Source organism: Chionomys nivalis, chromosome 6, assembly GCF_950005125.1.
Source record: "Chionomys nivalis chromosome 6, mChiNiv1.1, whole genome shotgun sequence".
Lineage (NCBI taxonomy): Eukaryota > Metazoa > Chordata > Mammalia > Rodentia > Cricetidae > Chionomys > Chionomys nivalis.
Window position 1 is genome coordinate 14,053,583 of NC_080091.1, and position 23,078 is coordinate 14,076,660.

Consider the following 23,078-nt stretch of genomic DNA (forward strand, 5'->3'; position numbering starts at 1 on the left):
TTTAAAACTATGTACACATCTGAATAATTTCAAGACATATAAAAACTAAAAAGTATTCAAGAATCCCCAAGGGTTCACATTCCATTTCAAAGAAAAGCCTCTTGCGAAGAAATTCTGCTGTGTACAAACCTACGGCTGGATTTCAGGCACACCAACCGGCATACCAGTCATACATCTTCCACACCGAAGGGAACAACAAATGAGATGTTAATCTCATACCAAGTCAACATGCAAGATTAGAAAAGAAACCCGACAACAGGACTGAAAAGACTAAATCAAATACCACTAAACAGAAGGACACCTTTCCTATCCACGATCAACTGTGAACACAGAAAGCAGCTGTTTGTTTAATCTTTAGCATTACATGCTCACAGCCTTCACTCTCGATCGGCAGGCCATCTAAACTGCAAAGCCTACCCACGGAGATCTTCCTGGTTACATAAAAACGAATGAAAGATGAAGACACATACCCTTGTCCTTCCAGTGCTTCTTCTGACCGTCCATTTCTTGTCACGATCTGCCCTCCAGCAGCAGTTACAAATTATGCATACCAAGAAAAAAACTCTGCACGGCGAAATTCTCCCCGAGACATGGAATCCTCGTTTCCTCAACCTAAGTCTGCAGTCTCCCCTGCTGTACAGCTGCAGCAGGACTGGAGTCACCTGACGTCTTCGGGGTGTGGAGCAGGCTGACGCAGTACAATCTGTAACTAGGCTACTAATGCTCAGACGTTAATGCTTCCCTTCTATCTGTTTAGTGTCCCAGCCATTTGCTGCTCGTACCAAATGGAGCTGCCTTTTGCAGGGGAAGGGGCAGCTGCCAAAAGAAGGTGAAAGACTTTCCCAACAGAGCCAGCCACTAAACACACCTGACGGATACAGAACCACGATTGTACCCACACAGACTTTTCTTTTGGGGGGCAGTTCAAGCGTGCTGCCTTTTTTTTTTTTTTTCAGTTTCACTTGTAACTCTAAACTCAACAGTTAACCCATGAGATAAGAAATGGACCGACCGAAGTGGGTCAGTAACTTCAAGTCAACGTTGGGAACCTTGCTTCTGGGCTGAGGCTTAAAGCACTCATTCTGGAAGCCCTGATCAGAAAAATCAATTTAGTTATGTTTATAAGTTACTTCAGTGGAGAAATCTCAATTTCAGTGATCTTAGCTATTTCCTTTGTTTACATTCTGGAAATCTACTCTTCCAGATATATTTAATTATCCCCTGCTTCAATTCAGTCTTTTAATAAATACTACCTACCTACCATTGCAGACACTACTAATAGATCCTTGACTGGGGGAAAAATAGTCACCCTATGAAAATGGCATAATTTAATAAACATAAAAACAGCTGTAGCACAACGCCTGCTCCACAGGACGGTTCGCGAGTCGGGCAAGGGGCTGGAGATTGAAACACACACATACACACACACACAGACAGACACACAGACACAGACAGAGACAGACAGACAGAGACATACACACACACACACACACACACACACACACGAGAGACAGAGAATCTTAAATAGGGCTCTCCTTGACTAATGGCCACGCCCTAGCTCTCGGGACTTTTCAGCTGCAAGCCCACCAGAAACCACTCCCCTGCCATCAGGAACTCATGAGGGTCTCATGCCCAGAGCAGCTGCAAACACGGAAAACAAGTTGTCTGCTCCGGCAGGCAAAGGATCACAGAAAATTCAGGTCTGAGGGTCTGCAGCACCCAATAAACAGCTACAGTATTTCTAATTTTTTTTTCAAATTTTATTAACCTTGCATTCACATTCCAGTGTAGAATGTCTTTCTGATGTCCCACAACTGGCTTAGAGTGGCAATTCAATCAGCTAAAATAGGTTTAAGTATGTATGACATGCCAAAATATAATGTATATAATCTATACAGAGGTCCTGTCTCTCAGGGCTGTAACTACACTGAAACGGAGGCATTGTTCTGAAACTTGCTCTGAGTGTGTGAACTGCAAAATCTTGCAAAATCCTTAAGTGGACAGAATGCCAATGATTCATTTGTTCATGGTCTGTCTCTCTTGCTAAATTAGAAATAAAAGAAAGCAATTTTAAACGATTTTTTTTTTTTTTTGGTTTTTCGAGACAGGGTTTCTCTGTAGCTTTGGTGCCTGTCCCGGAACTAGCTCTTGTAGACCAGGCTGGCCTCGAACTCCCAGAGATCTGCGATTTTTTTTAAGTATTTTCAGTTCAAAAACTAATATTTCACATTACTTGCTAAGCCCTTCCTTACATAATGCAATTATTTAAGAACGCTGTCACCAGAACACATCAAGGATGACAATGTGTGACCTCTTCACATGAGTCAAGCATCCAAAACAATTCAACAAATACAAAATACTCCCAGGATGGTATTTTTAAACGAGCTCTTTAAAACTCAGAAGGATGGTTTGCCTTACTTGGTGATGGTGTCTTGCCTTTAATCCCAGCACTCAGAAGGCAGAGGACAATCAAGGCTGTTACAACACAGAGAAACCCTGTCTCTAAAAACCAAACCAAACCAAACCTGACAGACAAGGACAAGGAATGTAAGTGTGCATAGCAGGCTCAGGGTTTGGGGTTCTAAGCACAGCTGCAACACAACAAAAAACGAACATCAGAAGACACTACCTTCGAGTTAGGTAGTTCCCAGGGGAAGTAGCTGGCGTTTATAAAGCTCACATATCTGCAGTACTAATTCTTTTTTTTTAATATTTATTTATTTATTATGCATACAATATTCTGCCTGTGAGTATGTCTGCAGGCCAGAAGAGGGCACCGGACCTCATTATAGATGGTTGTGAGCCACCATGTGGTTGCCGGGAATTGAACTCAGGACCTTTGGAAGAGCAGGCAATGCTCTTAACCACTGAGCCATCTCTCCAGCCCCCTGCAGTACTAATTCTTAAAATGCTGAGAACATGTGCAATAATACATTCACATATTAAATGTACTTTTAGTACTGTAGACTTATATTTAAGAAAGCAAATTGGAAGCCTTTAAGTTCTGTAAGCATTCAACCTTGCAGAACGAGACTCAATTCCTTAATTTCAGTTATTACAATTTATACTTAGTACAGAGAAAACTAGCTGGCTCATAGGTACCAACTGACATGTTTGCCCACTTCTTTCTCCGGGTTTTAAAACTGAAGTTGTTTAAGTTAGCTAAGCAAAATACTTTAATCTGGAAAGCCAATAAGGCAAATGTATGAATACAAAATTTATGGGGCATATTTTCATATCAAGCCTCAACTTTAGTGGGTTTCCACACCAACCCTTTCCTCCCCCAAATGAACCACAACCCAAAATGAGGTAGCACCGTTTCCTCTGAAAAGTGCAGAATACCAGGAGTCAGAGCCCAAGCTTTTATGTGTAATGCTGGATAATAAAAACAAAGACCCACAAGGAACCCACACTCATTTCTGAAGAGTACTTTCTCTAAAATTACCTATTTTCAATGTCTCTCTTCCCAGTCAAAACACTAAGTTTGTTACTATACATTTAACCAAGAAAAATAGTTCCTAATTTTAAAAAATTCTGAAAGTGTCCATAAAAAAATAAGCAAAGCAGTTAGCATATGCAAGCCTCCCCAGCCCGACTTAAGCCTGTACCTACTGGGAAGGTTTCAAGCTGAAGAGAACACGTGAAAGCCCAGCATAGCACATGCCTGTAATCCGCCGGAGTGAGGGTGGGAGGGGGCAGGTGGCTCTCTGAGTTCAAGGCCAGCCAACACTCTACAGCAAGGCTTCTTAGTTTTTGTTTCAAAAGAGAAACAAAACAGAGAGCACGGAGACCACACTGCTGCCCGCCTCGCCCACCTAACCCAGCTCTCTCAAGCTCCACTCTTCCCACTTCTTCCTTCTACTTTTAAAGTCAGCACAACTTTTGGCTTATTTGTTTTCTTTACTATGTCTAGAGGCACAAGGAAATTAAGAGAAAAAAAAACAGCCATTTGCTTGAAAATGTGGTTAAGACACTGCTTGTATACTGTTTGGAAACGCTATAATTCCTTTTCCTATTAACTGTGGAAACTCAGAATCTTTTCCTAGTATGAAATTAATTTCAGGATTCTGAGCAAGAACACAAAGGCACGAACCTAGATATTCTACCATACCTACCACACCCTGTCATCTAGCGCCCTCTATGGACTAAAAGTCAGCACTTCAACACTGCCACTCACTCCAGAAATGGAGAAAGGCTTGTGAGGCTTGTAACCAATGACAACATTTAAAACATAAAAAAGAGCATTTTCAAAGTCTCTTAACAACGTCACATAGTAATTTCAATAAGTGAATATTAAAATCCAGAGAAATTGAAAATGACGTTGTTCAATGAGAAAACACACACGTTACTTATAAAGGCTCAAAGTATTTCTAAATTTACAATTTTAAAAGTTAAGTCATTAACATTAACCCTTTTACTGTGAAAACACGTTAAGGAAATAGGTTTGAGGAATCCTCAAGGTCATTTCAAAATGCTTATAATAGCATGACTCAAACATTTAACTCTGCAAAAATGTCAAAATTGTCTATAAACTTATTTTTAAATCATTAACAAGTGTGAAATAGATTATCTACGGCTCACTAAGACTTTGTGTACCCATCCACATTTAGTATCAATATTTAGTTATCAAATATTCCACAGGACTGGTTTTCCATTGCCAACACTAGGTGGCACCAACATCCCAGTCTGTATCTGATTGCCTAACTGACCACCGGCACTAGCAAAAGCTCCTCTTTATCTTCCAGCAGTTCACTAGGACGGCTGCCTGGCACCAGGAAGCTAAGTCAGAATATGATGGGAAAGATAACTCTGCTAGAATTCAGACAATTATAAATAAAAGTAAAAACGAGACAAGTAATAAAAGAAACAAGCTTTCCTTTGTGAGCCGTCAAGCCGACCCCTGAAATGTGGGGCAGCATAAAAACCTCCAGAAAACGGAGTCAGCATTGTAACAGGACCGTGCAGCCTGCACATAGGGGACATAAAATCATAAACAGAACGCGCAAACTTTACAATAAGCAAAGGCTGGACAGACAATTCAAAAAAACTAAAGCACAAATGGCCAATAAATGAAACCCTAGTTTGGGCATAAAATACAAGAAGTTAATAAAAGGAATACAAATGAGAAAGGAGGAAGTTAAAAAATCCCATTTTCAGATGTCACAATTCTATACATCAGAGACCCTCGTGAGGCGACAAGAAGACTCAGAATCTGGTAAACGCTCTACAAAAAGGTTAGGATTTAAAGTTAACATGAAGAAAGACACCAGCAGTCTGTCTATATTAACAAAGTGCATACTGAACAAAGCAGAGAAGCAACCCTCTTTACAGCTGCCTCAAAATATAAACAAAGAAACGGCACTCGGGAGGCAGAGGCCAGCTGAACTAAGCTCAAGGCCAGCCTGGTCTACATAGGCAGTTTCAGGTTCTAAGCCAGCCAAGGCTGCATAGAGAAAGAAACCCATTTCAAATGTAAAAGGCCTTGGAATAAACCTAGCAATAGAAGTTAAAGACCTCTACCATGAAAACCTTTAAGACACTAAAGAATTAAATTGAAGATGTAACTGAAATGGCTCACTGGTTAACACTTGTTAGACCACGGTGACGTTCCTAGAATGAACATGGAAGCTCACAACCATCTTTAACTCCAGTTCCAAGAAATTCAAAACCCTCTTCTGACCTCCCTAGGCACCAGGCATTCATGCGGTACAAGTGCATACATGCAGAGAAAACACTCATACTCAAAAATTAAATCTGAAAAAAATTAAAGAAAAAAAGATATTCCACAATCATGACTAGGCAGAATATAAAAATGACTATGCTATCAAAAGCCATCTATAGATTTAATGTAATCTCCACCAAAATACTTTCAAAAGGAAACCCAAAAGACCTCAGATAGCCAAAGCAATCCTGACCTAAACGAAATAATGCTGGAGAGATTGCCGTTTCAGATGAAGTCACACCACAGAGCAAGAACTAAGTAACATGGCCCTGGCACAAAAGCAAGCGCACACCCGAGAGGACCAGACAAAAACCTATACAACTACAGCCACTTGATTAATTGCTGGGGAAAGGCGGCCTCTTCAACAATGGGGCTAAGAAAACTGGATATCCACATACAAAAGTATGAAACTGGACTAACCTATACCAAAGTCAACTACAAATGGAGCACAGATCTTAAGCTAACATCCCAAACACTCAAACTCTTGGAGAGAAAGCACTTTAAAACAGGCATAGGCATGAACTTCCTGAACAAAATTTCAACTGCTCAAGAAATAAAGCCAACAAAAGATAAACAAGACCTCAAGAAATTAAAAGGTTTGGTATAGTTAAGTAGATAGCCTATAGAAGGGGAGAGTAAAAACGTGTATCTGACATTAACAAAGAACTCAAAAATGAACTAATGGAAGCTCTCAAGAGATGAGATATAATACCCAATAAAAACACAAAAAAAAACGTTCAAACTTACTAGCCGGCAGAGAAATGCAAATTAGAAGGGAGACCCCACCTCACGCAGGTCACAACAGCAGTTATTAAACACAACAGGCTAGTGAGCTGGCTCAGCCACCAGCAAAGACACGAAGTCTGCCAAGCCTGACACCTGAGCTTGACCCCTCCAGGTCCAACACGGCGGAAAGAGAGAACCGATTCCTCACAGCTGTCTTGTGACCTGCACACAGAAGCCACAGCAGGCACCAGCGCGCACATGCACACACTGAAAGTAACAGATACATGTAATGAAGTATTTTTCAGTCAGTTACCAACAAATGTTAGCAAGGTTTTAGACTTAATACATTGCCAGTCATAATGGAATTCAGTAGACAGTTCCCCCCCAAAAAAACTAAAAATGAAATGGGCCAGAGATGGGGTTCTGTGTTTAAAAGCACTTGATCTTGTAGAAGACCCAGGTTCAGTTCCCAGCACCCACACAACGACTTACAATCATCTGAATCTCCAGGTCAAGGGGATGTGGCACCCTCTTTTGACCTCCAAAGGCTTCAGACATGCACACAGTGCACATATATAAATGGAGGTATACTCATATAAATATGATAAAAGTAAACAAATCTTAAAAACAAACCTAAAAGTAACAGTAAGCACATGATCCAGATGTGCCACTCTTGGGTATTCATTTACCCAGAGGACTCGGAGTCAGCAGACTGCAGAGACTTGGACGTCAATGTGTAAGGCGACACCATTCACTAGCTACCATGGAACCCACCTAAACTTCTAACAACCAAGAAAGGGATAAAGAAAATATGATTCATACACACAATGACATGTTTTTCAACCGTAAAAAATGAAGTTACATTATTTGCAGAAATATGGATGTAATGAAGTTAATTGTGTTAGGTGAATTAAGTCAGCCTCAGAAAGACTTATTGTGATTCCTAGAGTAAATATATACAATTATATATGTACATGGGATATGAAAGCAGATGTCCAAACTTTCTAGAGGAATAAAGGATACTGATGGAGGGGAAGAGAGGACGGGAAGAGTGAAGGAATAAGGTGGGAATGTGGTCATCTGTATGAAATGGAGCTTGCTTGGGTCTGGAAAGATGGCTCTGCCATTAAGAGCATTTGCTGTTCTTGCAGAGGATCAGGTTTCAGTTCCCAACCTTCTGTGACTCCATTTCTAGGGATCAGAAGTACTCTCCTGGACTCCAGACACACACCCACGCACAGGCAAAACACTCAAAAGATATTTTTAATTACTTACTTAACACAAATATCATGTACAATATAGATCAGTTGCTAGTGCTTACTGAGCATGAATGAAACCTTGGTTTGAATAACACTCTGCATAAAGTGGTAGTACCTGGAAATCCCAGTGTTTGGAAGGTGGAAACAGTCAGAAGTAGGTGGTTATTCTTGTTAAGTATTATTTTGTTTGTATGAATGTTCTGCCTGTGTGTACAGATATATGCACTACTTGCATGAGAGAGTGTCAAATCCTGTAGAACTCGTCACAGGGTGTTAGGAACCAAATCCCAGTTGTCTGCAAGAGCAAGTGCTCCTAACCACAAGGCCATCTCTACTCACATAATGCGTCACTTTTGGCTACATAAGACAAATCTAATTAAGTGATATAAAGAAAGCATTCTAAGACTGGGCTGAAGAGATGGTTGAATCGTTAGGAGCAGTTGCAAATCAACTACAAGGACTTTGGTTCAAATCCCAGCACCCACCTAAGAAGCTGGACATGGTTGTGTGTGCCTTTTAACCTCCGAACTGTGAAGGGTAGAGACAAGAAGACTGGTAGGGCTTCCTGGCCAAGAGCCTAGACAAAAAATGGGATCTCAAACTGGAATGATAGCCAAAATGACCTTGAAATTGTGATCCTCCTGCCCCATCTCTCGGTGTTGGATTACAGGAAAAACTATCATACCCTCAAGTAAGTTTAGCTGGTGTTACACTCTATCTACTTCTAATGAAGGTCCAACAAGACCAGCAGCTCTCAAGGAATTATCTAGAAGGGCTGAGACTTACAGTCTTGTAGACTGAACAGCTACCAGATTCCTATACTCTCTGTCAAGAGATAACCATTGTTGGTCCACTTGGACCATAGCCTGTAAGCCACTCTGTCAAAACCGTGTGTGTGTGTGTGTGTGTGTGTGTGTGAGAGAGAGAGAGAGAGAGAGAGAGAGAGAGAGAGAGAGAGAGAGAGATTGAGATTGTGCATGCTTGTGCACACATGCCAGATCAGTTACATGAGATAAAAAAAATAAAGGATTTTTTGTCTCCCTACTCTTAAAGAAACATACTATAGTACTTCAAACAACCATGCCAAAGCAATTATAAGTACCTGCTTTTAATATATTGACTGTAATTAAGGAAATCATCAAACTGAAAAATCTAATCTAACTCTCATTCTTTTTATAGAAAAAAAGCCAATACCTAGAGATTGTGAGAAATCATATTATTCAACTATATTTACACTATTATGTATTTACTATATTTACTTATATTTACACTATTATGTATATATTTATGGAATATACACATTTGGGTTGTTTTGTTTTCAGACAGAGTTTTTCTGTGTAGCCCTGGCTATCTTGGAACTTGCTCTGTAGACCAGATTGGCCTCAAAAATATGACTGCTTCTGTCTCCCAAATGCTGGAATTAAAGGCTTACACACTTGTTATATGTAAATCATATTCTATTCCCTAGTGAGTGGACATCACAGTTTAAAAACTACTGAAAAAATTTAATGTTTAAAGACACAGAAATACTAATTACCTTGATCATTCCATATTTATACAATTATCACATTGTACCCTTTATATATCTACAATTTTAACAGTTAAAAATGATTTTTTTTTTTTAGAATAATCTAATTTAGTTTCTAAAAATGGGGCTGGAGAGATGGCCGTGAAGATAAGGCACTGCCACATGGGCTTGAAGGCCAGAGTTTGGATCTCAGAAGTTAGGAAGAGCCAGGTGGGTGTGGTGAGCCACCCACCAGAACAGGGTGAGGCAGCAGAGACAGGGAATCCCTGCCTAAAGGTAGAGCAGGCTGCAGAGGATTCCCAGCCTCAGCCTCAGGGTACACACTCTGTCTCTGCACAAACACTCAGGGGAGAAGGTCCAGCTAAAGAGTTGAGTAAATCAGATGGTAGTGGTGTACACCTTCAATCTCAGTTCTGGGGAGGCAGAGACAAGCACATCTCTTGTGAGTTTAATGCCAGCCTGGTCTCCACAGAGAAACCTTGTCTCCACAAAAAAAAAAAAAAAAAAAAAAAAAGACTGACTTTCTTGAAGAAAAGATATTGTTTCCTTAAAAGTCAGCACCCAACCCATTCTTCAGGGTCCTTACCGAGCCTTCAAAGGCACTGCCACTCTTTATTCTTTTTTTTGAGGGTTTCTCAATAGCTTTGGGGCCTGTCCTGTAGATCAGGCTGGCCTCGAACTCAGAGAGATCCTCCTGCCTCTGCCTCCCGAGTGCTGAGATTAAAGGCGTGCGCCACCACCGTCTCCCCTGCACTCTTTTTCTTTTCATTCTAAGTCAGAGCTACAGATCCCAAGGTTTATTGAAAGCAATCTAAGTTTGGGGAGGTAGCATGAAGGTAGAAGGTGACTTCACAGATATTTCAATACTGCTCACACGTCTTCTCCTGGCCTTTAACCCGCAGGACACCACGCTGCTCTGTGCTTCACTACTGTTCCCCTAAGCCACTGTAATGCTCGGGAGTCCCTTCTAATCCTTCTTTCACTAAAGCCTGGCCCTTCCTTGGCTTCCCTGCACTGCTTCTAAATCACCTGCTTACTCTCCTGTACTCAGCACAATTGGGAGACGGGGCGTGTCAAGTATTCTCTGCTAACTAATGCTGCTTCCAGATCTAGTCTATCATTTCAGAAGCCTGGCTAGGTCACACTCTATCTTACTGCCCCTGCCGATTTTCCCTGTCAGTTATCCCAAATGCCTTTTACCAAAGACTCTTGGAGTTTTTTGTTGCTGCTTTGTTGTTCTGGAGTCAGGGGTGAGGGGCACCTGACTCCTCATTTGGTTAAGTACATCACACAGAGACCACAGACCGTTTACTAAGACAGGGTCTCTCACTGACCCTCGAGCTTGCAGACTCAGTCCAGCTAGCCTGACTGCCTCCAGTGTGCCGGGATTACAGGCGGGCCACTGTGCCTGAAAGCTTTTATGTGAATTCTGGGGCTCTGAATTCTGGTCACACGCTTTTATCAAGTGATTAATCCACTGAGCCATCTTCCCAGAACCTGTCCTTTACCATAATCTCAAGTCCTGCCACTGTCCTAAGTGACTCTAATGCACATGCAACACATTTCAACCTCTGGCCTCAGCAACTTTCTGCAGGGTCAAACCTCTTATACTCAACCACTTATAATCAAAGCTACTTAGGATCAACCCAAACTGCTTTTGCTTTAAAATCCTAAACTCAATGTCCAACACATGCATCTCACTGTTTTCCCGTAACATTCTGAGTCAGTTTTATTCTTCCTACCACTTTGGTTCTTAGCCCTAATTTGCACCTAGAGTTCACTTCATCCACTCCTCTCTATCAACTTCTATTCACTTGAGCGTGGATGCCAGCCTATCATTTCAAGGACTGCGGACCACTTTATCATTGCCCTCAACTCCCCTGGCTCACCGTCCTTCCACTGCCCATGTAGCAAAACAGAACCACCTCAAATAAAACCTTCTCTCGATTCTCTATCCAGGCTGCTCGGCACACTGGAAGTCAACAGAGCCTAGCACGCACAAGGCCCTGAGTAAGTCACTGTACCACACATCAATGACTAAGCTCTCGACACACTGCCCTTGCATCCCTAGTTGAAAACATTTCAGAGTTATTTTGCCAAGTGTGTTTCTGCTCATTCTTAGCAAATACTCCACATACTGCTTTAACATTAATATCAAACAAGTCCTCCAGCTTCAGACACAAACCCCTAGCAGTATCAATACCCATCCACACACACCCCCTTTCCCTGCTGCCCTTCTGAAGAGGCAAGCAAGCTTTTGCCTCTCCCCCTCCCTCTGTGTCTCTTTCCCATCCCGTTTATCTCAATAAACTCCACATTCAAAACACACACACACACACACACACACACACACACACACACACACACAACACATCCACACATTCCTTTCTGCTCACTACAGCACTATTCCTTCACCTAAACTCTGGAGTCCATCCCAGCACCTATGATCGACTACTCCAGACATCCTAAAGGGGTAAGGAGAATCCCCTCAACCCCATATTCCATTCCCCTGCGAGCTAACATTTTTCTTCTTGTTCCCAAATTGTTATCAAGTTTAGTCTGCGTAGGTCCTGGTCCACCCTTCTCAGTCCTTAACTCCTATGTGTTAACCATTTATCTTTGCCTTTGGTTTCCTCTTGTTCCTCTGGGGCTTTAGTTTTTAGATCCAAGTTTATGGCAAATATACACAAGCTGTTTCAAAGTTTTTAAAGGTATGATATCAATAAATGTCTTTGCCTCAATACTAACATATTCAAATTGAATTTGTCTTCTCCCAATCCCAATTTATTTTCTCATGTCCCCATCTCCATTTTTCATGCTGTTGACTCATACACACACGGCAAGAACCCAGAATCTTGGCACTCTCCATATCCTTCACGTTCATATTCAAACAGGGAACTGTTGTGGGAATTTTGATCACATTCTGATGCTCCCTAGACTGCCAATAAAGTTTGCTTTAAATCAGAGGGCAGAGATAGCTACTAGCTGACCAAAATGAGTCATAGAGGTTTTGGAGGACCGAGGACAGATAGACACAGGCGTGGGCTTACTCTCGAAGAGGAGGGCAGAACCCAGAGAAGTGGGTTGCTTCTCTGCTGCTTCTCTGATCGTTCAGGTTCTTACCTCGATATCTGACTCCCAAGTTTTTACTGATAAAGATAATTAGATAAACGCTACAGGAAATCTCCATGTGCAATTCATTATCTGAACATTCAGAATTTCCTCTTGTAACAGAGAATTTGCACACTATTCTGACACTAGCCAGTGCTAGCTAATATGTAAGTATATTCAGTAAATACAACATAATTGCTATATATTTAAATAGAAAACACAGCTAACAATGTTAAGAAAAAAATGTTGCTGGGACTCACCCATGTAATTTCACACTCACAGCTCATCTCCTAATATTATTCTCCGATATTCAGAGACCAAAGCCTAGCATAATGGTCTTCAAAGCGTTTCCACCTAGCAACTGCTGGAAGCAGATGCAGGCAGAGACCCACAGCCAAACATGAGGAGGAGCTATGGGAATCCTGTGAAAGGTGGGGAGGTAAGAATTGTAGGGAGCGAGGTATCACGGATACCACAAAAACAAAACAAAATAAAACAAAGCAAAAACAAAATAAAACAAAAACCACAGAATCAACTAACCAGGGCTCCCAGAGGACTGAACCAACAATAAGGGAGTCTGTGTGGGTCCGACCTGGGTCCTCTGCATATGTTACCACTGTGTAGCTTGGTGTTCTTGTGGGGTTCCTAAGAGTGGGAGCGAGGGCTGTCTCTGACTCTTTTGCCTTCTTTGGGGACCCTATGCCTCATAGCAGGTTGCCTCACCCAGCCTTAATATGAAGGGATGTGCATAGTCTTACTGTAACTTGGTATGCCGTATTTGGTTGCTATCCCTGGGACGCCTGTCCTTCCAGAAGGGAAAGGGAGTAGGGGTGAATCCAGGGGAGGAGGGAGGGGAAACTGTGGTAGGGATGGAATATATGAGAGAAGAATAAATAAAAAGAAAAAAAAGTGTGCAAAAAAATGGTAAATGTTGAGTTAGAAATATAAATGGGTAATCTGAGTTTTTCAAAAATTCAGAGCATGCTTCAATTAATTACTTTTCTGAAAAATATCTATATTTAATGTCTAGTCTCATACCTCTCACTAGAAAAATAATGAATAAATTCTAAAAGCATGCTACAAAAATGGTCATGCTTCACAAATTTGATATGAAATAATTTCTAAGCTAAAATAAACACATCTGAAAAGACTGTTTTAATATCCCTTGCTTGTCATGTTATCAGTAACACTGAAGAAAAAATACATCATGTAAAATAATTTTACTACTTTTTTCTGGTTCCATGATGCAATGTTAACTATGGAAAAGATAACATCAAGGGTGAGTGTTGAGTAGAAGGGAAGTACATAGAATTAGCACTCAAAACTTTTTTTGTATTCTTGTTTTTTGAGGCAAATTCACAATAATCCTCCTGCCTTAGCCTCCAGAGTTCAGTTTGGATTACAGGTATTATACCATCATAGTTGTCCGACTTTTATTAATTTTTTGTGTAAGCGTCTCACCTGCGTGTGTGCCTGTGCATCACAAGTGTCTGGTGCCCATGTGCATCACAAGAGGCATCAGATGCCCCAGAACTGGAGGCACAGCAGGCTGGGAAGTGAGACTGATCTCGTGGAGGATGAGAGAGCAGCAGGTGCCCTTAGCCACCGAGCTACCTTTCCAGCCCCACAGAACTAAGCTTTTTAACTGAAGTAGTGCAATAGAGTCTAATCAACATGTACTAGACACTATAAACATCTGCTACAAAACGTTATCTGTGTTCCACGGTAAGCCAGAAAGCTGGTGAGACAGTGCATGGATTGATTACCTGAAGTTTTACTCAGCTCTGATGAAAACACAGCCGACAGTGATTTGTCCTCTTTCTCCGTATCAGAAGGAAGTTTTTTCTCTGCTTCTTTCGTAAGTACTTTGGGTTTAACTATGCTGCCCATTTCTGTCTGTGGTTCCACAGCAGAAACATCTGAAGACAATAAGGATACCTTAGGTACACTGGACCTATCTTTGGAGAATGCTTCTGGAACATGGACTTCATCTTTAGGATGCACATTCTTGAAAGAAAGGTCACGGGGCAATTCTGAACAAGCCCCACTCTGGACATGCGCAATTTCACTTCTGCTGGATACTTCTAGGCCAGAGTATTCCCTGGCTAATTTAGGAGAAGAATCAGCTTTAGAACTGACAAACGCGGGAAATTCATCTATTATCTCAATTGGAGATGAATCTGAAAATGTTTCACTTTCTTTTATTTTGTCTTCCTTAGAAGTAATCAAGTCATCATTTGAATAAATCGCAGTATTGAGCTCTTCCATCTGCAGAGGAATTCTCTCCTTGTTGGTCAGTGTTGGAACTTCATTAGCTGCAGCATCTCTTGTAATATGTAAACTGGGCTGAAAAGCCTCCAAGTATGGCTTTCCTACCTCCTGGGGCAAAGCACTGAACCTGTCCTTGTGTGTGTGTGGTGTTACTGTCTCCGACACTTCAGTGAGACTCTCCTTCATCAGCATCACAGCTTCCTCTTGTGTTTGTGGAACTTCAGGAATTGAATCATCACTAAACAAGTCAACTGGTTCAGAATCAGGCGAGGAATCCTCCACTAGCTCAGAGTGCTCAGGCACCAATTTCTCAAATTTCGCTATCTCTGAATAATTAGAGAAATCTGGACTTGGTTCCGTGGAAAGTTTTGTTTCTTTAATTAAATCACATGCAATGGATATGTAAGGAGTTTCTGTTTCCTGAGCAGCTGCAGTAATGCTTTCAGGCTCTTGAACGTCTTCCTTTACTCCCGAAGCTTTCAGTGCTATGTTCATGGCTTCTTCATACGGTGGGGGATTTTCAGGCTCAGGCTTTATGCTGTCGTAATCAACTGACGGGGGTGCTTCTAGTGGGGATCCGCTGGGCTGCGCTGCAGGAGCACCAGCAGCATTTGGAAGGAGAGAGCTTAACGGTGCTTCCATAACAATGTCAGGCAAAACTGGGGAAGGAGTTGCTTCAGATTCTTCAAATGATGGGCAAAGCTGTGCTGTGGGGTAGAGTGATTCCTGTACAGCTTCTGATGTCTGGACCAAGTCCATTTTCGTTTCATAAGCCATCTTTGTACCCGTGGCTTCATTCAGTTCACTTTCACATGCTTCCTGAACTAAATCTGGTGTCAGACCTTCCGGCATGTTTGCCACTTCTGCCTCCGTCACCTTTGATAAGTTATCTGTTGTGACATAATCTGCCTCAGAGTCCTGTGCTGCTACAAGGAACGGGTTTGATGTTTTGGGGCTAGTCTTCTCTGTGATAATTTGGGCCTTCCTTTCTTCTATTTTCTTTTCATCCGTTTTATTTTCTGAAGTATGATCTTCTAGCAGAGGGACAATGTTTGCTGCAGTGCTATCAGAGGCACAGGTGATGTACGCTCTGCCATCCCTCACAGGCTCTGGGGTGCTGGGGAGAGAAGCGTCATCAGGACTACTTTCACTATCTTTTCCAGGACTTTTTTGCTCCAGGTTATCTTCGAAGCACTTTTTATGCACTCTATTCTCCAGATAAGCTGCGGCAGCCAACACGTCCCTAGTGTCCTCACCAGTGTCTTTCACTTCCCACGCCTGCTCAAACGGCTTAAAGTCTGCATACTCTTCCCTCATCGGTGCTACCCCTGACCCTTGCATTGCACTAAAAATGTCCTTTGTCTTTTCCGGAGACATAACTCTGTCTTCTTTAACCACTTCAGTGAGGGTCACAGGCGACTCCTGTGGACCACTAACTAAATCCTCTTTGTCTTTCCTCCCCACAGTAACTTCTTCCTTAGTGTTTTCTACCAGCATGGCTGACGCTGCTTTTGGAGAAGCAGCGAATGATGATCCCATTTCTGAATATTCTAATTCTGAAAACTCTGCTAAATCTCTATCTACAAATGGATTTGTTGCCCTCACTGGCAACTCTTTAGAAGCTTCCTTGAAAGTTTCTTCAATGGTTCCTCCTGCGGATGGCACCGCTGATAAATGACCAAGGTACTCGCGCTCTTTAAAAGAAACGGCTGAGAGAGGAGACAGAGAAGGAAGAGAGGCAGCAGTCTCAAGCGGGACAGATGGGAAATCCTCTTGAGCAGGCGGAACAGTGTCACCTGGCTGCTCCTTCAAATCCATGCTTTTTTCTGTGGCCATGGACAGAAAGGGGAATTAGAGAAAGCCAGCGTTCTCGGACAGAATGCAAGTTTTACGACAGATTCATAAAAGTGTTAGTAAAAACTGACTATTAAAGTGGAATGTTAACAGCATTTAGTTAATAAATACACCCAGACTTGGATCATTACTGAAAATATCAAACTATAGTCAGTTTTTAAAAGTACTGGCTATGGCAGAACATAGTTAATGTTTCTACCACACAGTAGCCAAGTGAGGACTCTAAATACTCTCATTACAAAGGAATTGCAAATATTTAAGATGATGGAAATATTAACCAGCTTGGCCTAACCATGCAACAATGAATGTACTGAATCCCAACGCTGTACCCTGTAAATATAGCTATTAATTTAAAGTACCTAAAGAAAAAAATGACATGCGGTTTCAGAAGCAGTTACCTACTATGCAGAGACATAAATCAAATCTGAAAAAAAAAAAAAACCCTCAAGTATTTACTAACTGAAAAAAAAGCTACTTTTAACTAGTTTAAAGAGAAAATAAGATTTGATGAGTAACCATCTGTATAAACTCAACAGGGTACTGGATTATCAAAGGCCAAAGACAGGCATTCCTTTATATAAAGGCCTGTGGCTATAAAATGGCAAACTATTTAAAGAAAATGAATTGTTGTTATGTAAATATAAATCAAGGGTCCAAGAAATCCTTACATCATTCCAATTATGAATCAAACCCTGCCTCCCTTGGATGTAGCATAAAATGCAAATTTAGGTGTTTTTTGTTTTTCGGTAAAAACAACATTCTTGAACCAATGCTTACTTTCAGTAAATCCAAAGTACTCTGTTGAATTAACACTAGATTGACAGAATACACAGAGACAAAGGCTGGCAGAAAGAACTTGCCTGCAGAGGAGGGTATCACAGGCTCAGATGCAGCAGGAAGAGCAAAAAGGGTCTCATCTGAAAAACAAACAGAATACGACCTCAGCAGAAACACAAGCAGGCTGGAGGAGTAAAGGCAAGAGACCAAGTGAGGGGCAGTTCACAATGAGCTAACCACGTCTTTAGAGGAAAGGCTAGGTCAGGTAGAAAGGAAGTGAGAATGCGTGACTAAAGGTCAGTCCCTTCTGAAGAGGCAACAGGGCTTGTTCCCACTGGATTCTAACCACAGCTGCTTTCCACACAGTAACATCACTTCATCCAAGGCTTTATTTACATCTGCAGTGAAGTAAATTGTCTTGTCCTACTCCAGTGAAAACCTAAAGATTAACATGACAAAATTAATAACTATTTCATTTCATCGTTTCTTCCCAACATATGTTCCATTTAGAACACTTTCTAAGAATTATGTATTCTCTCTTACATTCCTAAAAGCAATTGTACAGCGATTGTATAATGCTGAAAACAGTCATACGACTGTCCAAATGCCACACAGGAATAAAGTCATCATGACCCTTCTTATTATCATTAGTTACCTTCTCATTTGTTTTAAGTACTTTATACCATAGAATTCACTCGACTTACCACCCTACTGTCATAATGGTGGTAATAGATTTCTTTTAAAACTAGAAAAGAAACTTACTCAAGTACCCATGACTAGCATGAGAAACTTACATGGTTTAGCTCCAGTCTTTCCTACAGGAAATAGAGAAATGTTTGTACCCTGCCCACATTTCTATGTTGAATCTTTACCCCTATATCAGATGTTCAGATGGAGCTTTGGAGAGGTTACCAGAGTTAGATGGGGTTCTGAAAATGAGGCTCTGGTCCAATGTGATTACTGCGAGATACCAGAGAAGCAAGCACACGGAGAGAGGAGGAAACTTCCAGGTAAAAACAGGCTGCCTCGCCAACTGAATGGGGAAAGACCTTCACCAACTCCACATCAGACAGGGAACTGACCTCCAGAATACATGAAGAACGCAAGAAATTAGACATCAAAATACCAAATAATCCAATTTTAAAAATGGGGTACAGTTCTAAACAGAGAATTCTCAACAGAAGAATCTCAAATGGCTGAATGACACTTAAGGAAATGCTCAGCATCCTTAGTCATCAGGGAAATGCAAATCAAAACAACTCTGAGATTCCATCTTACAACAGTCAGAATGGCCAAGATCAAAAACACCAATGACAGCTTATGCTGGAAAAGATGCAGAGTAAGGGGAATACTCCTCCATTGCTGGTGCAAGTCCAAACTTGTACAGCCACTTTGGAAATTAGTATGGAGGTTTCTGAGAAAATTGGAATCAATCTACCTCAAGACCCAGCAATACTACTCTTGGGTATATATCCAAAGGATGCACACTCATACAACAAGGACATTTGCTCAACTATGTTCAAAGCAGTATTATTTATCCACAATAGTCAGGACCTGGAAACAACTTTCATGTCCCTCAACTGAAGAGCAGATAAGGAAAATGTGGTACATTTACACAGTAGAGTACTACTCAGCGGAAAAAAAAAAAAAAAAAAAAAAAAAAACAACGAATTTTGCAAGCAGATGGATGTAACTAGAAAAAAACATCCTTAGTGAGGTGACCCAGACCCAGAAAAACAAACACGGTATGAACTCACTCATAATTGGATATCAGACAAAAAGCAAAGGATAACCAGCCTATAGTCCACAACCCCAGAGAAGCTAGGTAACAAGGAGAACCCTAAAAGAGACAAGAATGGATCCCCCTGGGAAGGGGAAATAGACAAGATCTCCTGAGAAAATTTAGAGCGGGGGGGGGGGGCAGAAGAAGGGAGGGCAGAAGAAAAGGGGGAGGTGAGAAGGGGAGGAGGAGGAGACTTGAGGGAACAGGATGGCTGAAGTGGGGGAAGGACAGAGGGAGAGCAAGGAAAGAGATATCTTGATCGAGGGAGCCATTATGGGGTTAAGGAGAAACCTAGCCCTAGGGAAATTCCCAGGAACCACAAGGATGACCCCAGCTGAGACCCTGAGCATTAGTGGAGAGGGTGCCTGAACTGGCCTTCCCCTGTAATATGATTGATGACTACATTAATTGTGATCATAGAACCTTCATCTAGCAACTGATGGGAGCAGATGCAGAGATCCACAGCTAAGCATTGGGCAGAGCTCCCAGAGTCCAGCTGAAGAGAAGGAGGAGCAATAATATGAGCAAAGGGATCAAGACCGTGATGAGGATACCCACAGAAATCGCTGACCTGAGCTAGTGGGAGCTCACTGACTCAGGTCTGACAGCAGAGGAACCAGCATAGGACCAAACTAGGCCCTCTGAACGTGGGTGACAGCTGTGTGGCTGGGGCAGTCTGTGGGACCACTGGCAGTGGGACCTAGCGCTTGTACCGGCTTTTTGGAGCCCATTCTCTTTGGAGGGATACCTTGCTCAGTCTAGATATAGGGGGGAGGGCCTCAGTCCTGCCTCAGAGTGATATGACAGAGTTTGTTGACTCCCCATGAGAAAGAAGCCTTACCCTCTCTGAGGAGTGGATGGGGGTGGGGTAGGTGGAAGGTGGGGGAAGCAGGAGGAGGGGAGAGAGTGGGAACTGGGATTGGTATGTAAAATGAGAAGATTGTTTTAAAAAATAAAGAAAAAAAGAGGCTGCCTCACAATAAAATCTTCCGACTTGAATCTTCTCAGTCTCAAGCACTGTGAGAAGTGTCTGTTGTGTAAGCCACCCTACCCGTCTTACATTCTGTACTAAGCAGACAATATAGTGTATATTAGAAGTTAACCCTGTGTGTACCTGTGGCTAGAAGGCTCAGAAAACTAAAGATCTTCCGCTTCATACTAGGAAGACTCTATCACGGGGCTACTTGGAACAACTCAAGGCATCAAGGAATAACAGGAAAGCTTTTCTTCTGCAAAGAGGACCCAATAAATTTCGAAAGACGCTTTTTTTCTTTTTGGTTTTTCAAGGCATGGTTTCTCTGTGTAGCTTTGGAGCCTGTACTGGAACTCGCTCTGTAGATCAGGCTGGCCCTGAACTCAGAGATCCCCCTACCTCTGTCCCCTGAGTGGTGGGATTAAAGGTAAGGTATGCACCACCACCGCCTGGCTGCTTCTACCAGGAAATTCAAGAAAGACAACGATGATTAAAACAGATAAAAGTAAAAGATGTATATAGCTAACAGGAATACAGATTTGTCTTCCAAGTCCCCCTGATAAACAGGGGATAGCTAAATTTATAATGCCAAGTGAGTTGTGACTGAAACCCTACAGGGCACACTGTCATATTTAAAAGTATTCTTAGATGAAACAGATAGTGAGGGGAAAAATGACTATGTTTAAAATAGTCACCGTAAGGCAGGCATGGCAGAAAACTGTAATCCCAACCTATTCAGCTGCCTTGACATGGGAGAATCACTTGAGTTCACAAGTTCAAGACGAGCTTCAACAGCATGGGCAGACAAGAGGTCACAAACAAAAAGAAGAGTAACGAAAAACAGTAAAAAGTAAGCGTCTCCTAGAACCTACGATGAGTAGGTAGGAAAGACCACTAACCCAAACCAAGAAGACAGCAATGCCTTGGGAGACTCTCAGTGCACAACAAGCACACATCTAAAAGGCTACCTTGTTACCTGACTCTCCTAGTTTTATTTCTGCTGGCACGATAAAATTTCCTCACAGAATGTGACCCAGGGGAGAATCCAAGCCCAGGTTACAGTCCATAAGTAAGAACTTCCAACAGCTAGTCACTGCATACCCAGTCAAGACAGAGAGACACTAAGTTTTCAAGGACCCCTGCCTAGGAAACAACGTAACCTTCAGTCTTCCCACATCAGTTAACTAGACAGTCCTGTACAGACTACTACCCAGAAGCCAACCTGATACAGACAGCTCCGCATAAAGGCTCTCTTCCCAGGGGACTCTAGACTGCATCAAGATGACAATAATATCATCCCAGTGATAATAGGTAAATTATGTAATTTCTCACTTATAAAATGAGAAACATTTTCAGCTAAGACAACACTTTGTATAGCTGTTTAAAAAAAAGATTTTGGACAAAACTATTCATTCAGATGGAACAATTTTAAAAAAACAATTTTTTTAACAAAATTGTGTCTTCTACAGAATATGTGGAGTCACTGATTCAGAAGTTACTCCATTTGGAAAGTGAGCTAACATATACTACTGTTAAAACTAAAGAAAAGCAAATTAATTTAAATTGGTGCCAAATTTTATGCGTTTCTTAAAATGCATCTTATTTTTTAAATCTAGTACCAGAATCTCCCCCCTCCAAAAAAACCTTAGCATTAGGCCAAGTAACCAAGGTTTTTAAGTTGGTATTTCAAATCATTAATTTAAAAAAGGAAAGAAAATCCTAATTGTCCAAACTGGGAATTCATCCAGCACTGATCACAAAACAAGTTTTGTGTTTTTAAGCATGCTTTGTGGGAAGGAATGCCATTACGGCCTTCGAGAGCAGGGCAGTTTCCAACTGAAGCACTGGTGGACCCCTGGTAGAAACGCACTCAATCCACGTCTACTATGTGCATGCGTCCGTAGCCCTGGGAAGTTAATTCCCTAGCTTTCCTCGTCAGTCTCTCACTTGTAAAATAACATGTTAGCATCTGTATCAATTTCCTGAAGAAGGGGAAAGAAATTCTACTCCAAAAATACCTGAGAATTTCTGACTTTGGAAATGAGCTGTTGATGTCAGCATAGTCATTTTCTGTGAGAGCCTCACTGCTGCAAATGAATCCCTGTAATTAGGGAGACCATGCTGAGTAAAAAAAAAAAATGTAACACTCTGCGTTCCTCAGAAGTTTACATATACGCTAATCATGCTTATCAAACGGGGCAAACAGCTCCTTTTCTGAAAACTACTCAGAATGCCACACTTCACTGAACGAAACCGAAGCTATGCACTGGTGTGCAAGTCTGCAATCCTAGGAGAGCAAGAGCAAGCTCTAACCTCAAAAATGTAAGAAAGAAGTGCTTTAAATGATTAACTATCTGTGCTGTGAACACATACTATATCTGATTATACATAAAGACAACTATATTCATATAAAATGCAATTTTAAAATATGCTAAGGAGAAAACCACAACTTTATCAATAAATCTTTCCATTCTACTGCCACTGCCACCACATTAATATTCCTAAAAAATAAAAGTTACCTAGTCTCTAGGTCAAAAACATTTTAAAAGCTGCCAGGTGTGTGAAACCCTTGGATAAAGCAAATAAGATCCTCTGTATTATATCCCAAGATCAACGGTCCCAATGTGTCCCAGTCCTTCCAGTACCATCTGTGCTGGCTGAACGGAACTCTCCCTCATATATCTGAATGTCAGCCTCCATGAAACCTCGAGTCACTGAGCCAAAAATCCTAATGACCTGTCACTATAATCAGCACTCATTTCCCGCTGCCCCAGTGAAATGGACAGACAGATAAACACCAGTCACATGACTTTCCATTTTCTTAGCAGAATCCAAACCAGCACACACCCTTCATTACAGTGTATTCAAATGTTATGTATATTCACAATGGAAGTCTCAGATTTACTCTTTAAGTCCGTTACTTTAAAAAGTAAAAAGAAAATGTCAGTGTTTGTTGTTATCTAATTTTAAAATGCTTCACTACAATTTCGCCAATGTCCACAACTCAAATACTGAGTGTTCTTTGAGATGCTCATTTAAAGATTTGCCTACCAAAAGTATAATTGGCAATTTTT

General features: G+C 41.5%; 1 protein-coding gene across 3 annotated transcripts in view; it reads right to left on the reverse strand.

Moving 5' to 3' along the window:
• Window positions 1-23,078, reverse strand: part of Rtn4 (reticulon 4) — a 57,161-nt gene that overhangs the window by 24,859 nt on the left and 9,224 nt on the right. The window contains exons 2-3 of one of the 3 annotated variants that reach the window (XM_057771203.1): window positions 17,332-17,388; window positions 14,113-16,443 (exon numbers count right to left, since the gene is read on the reverse strand). The exons of 1 other annotated variant lie outside the window; for it this stretch is intronic. In XM_057771203.1, the coding sequence (XP_057627186.1) occupies window positions 14,113-16,443; window positions 17,332-17,388 (2,388 nt within the window). Of the gene's footprint in view, window positions 1-470; window positions 693-14,112; window positions 16,444-17,331; window positions 17,389-23,078 lie in introns of those variants that run through there. One more of the 3 variants, XM_057771205.1, reaches the window with a different exon arrangement.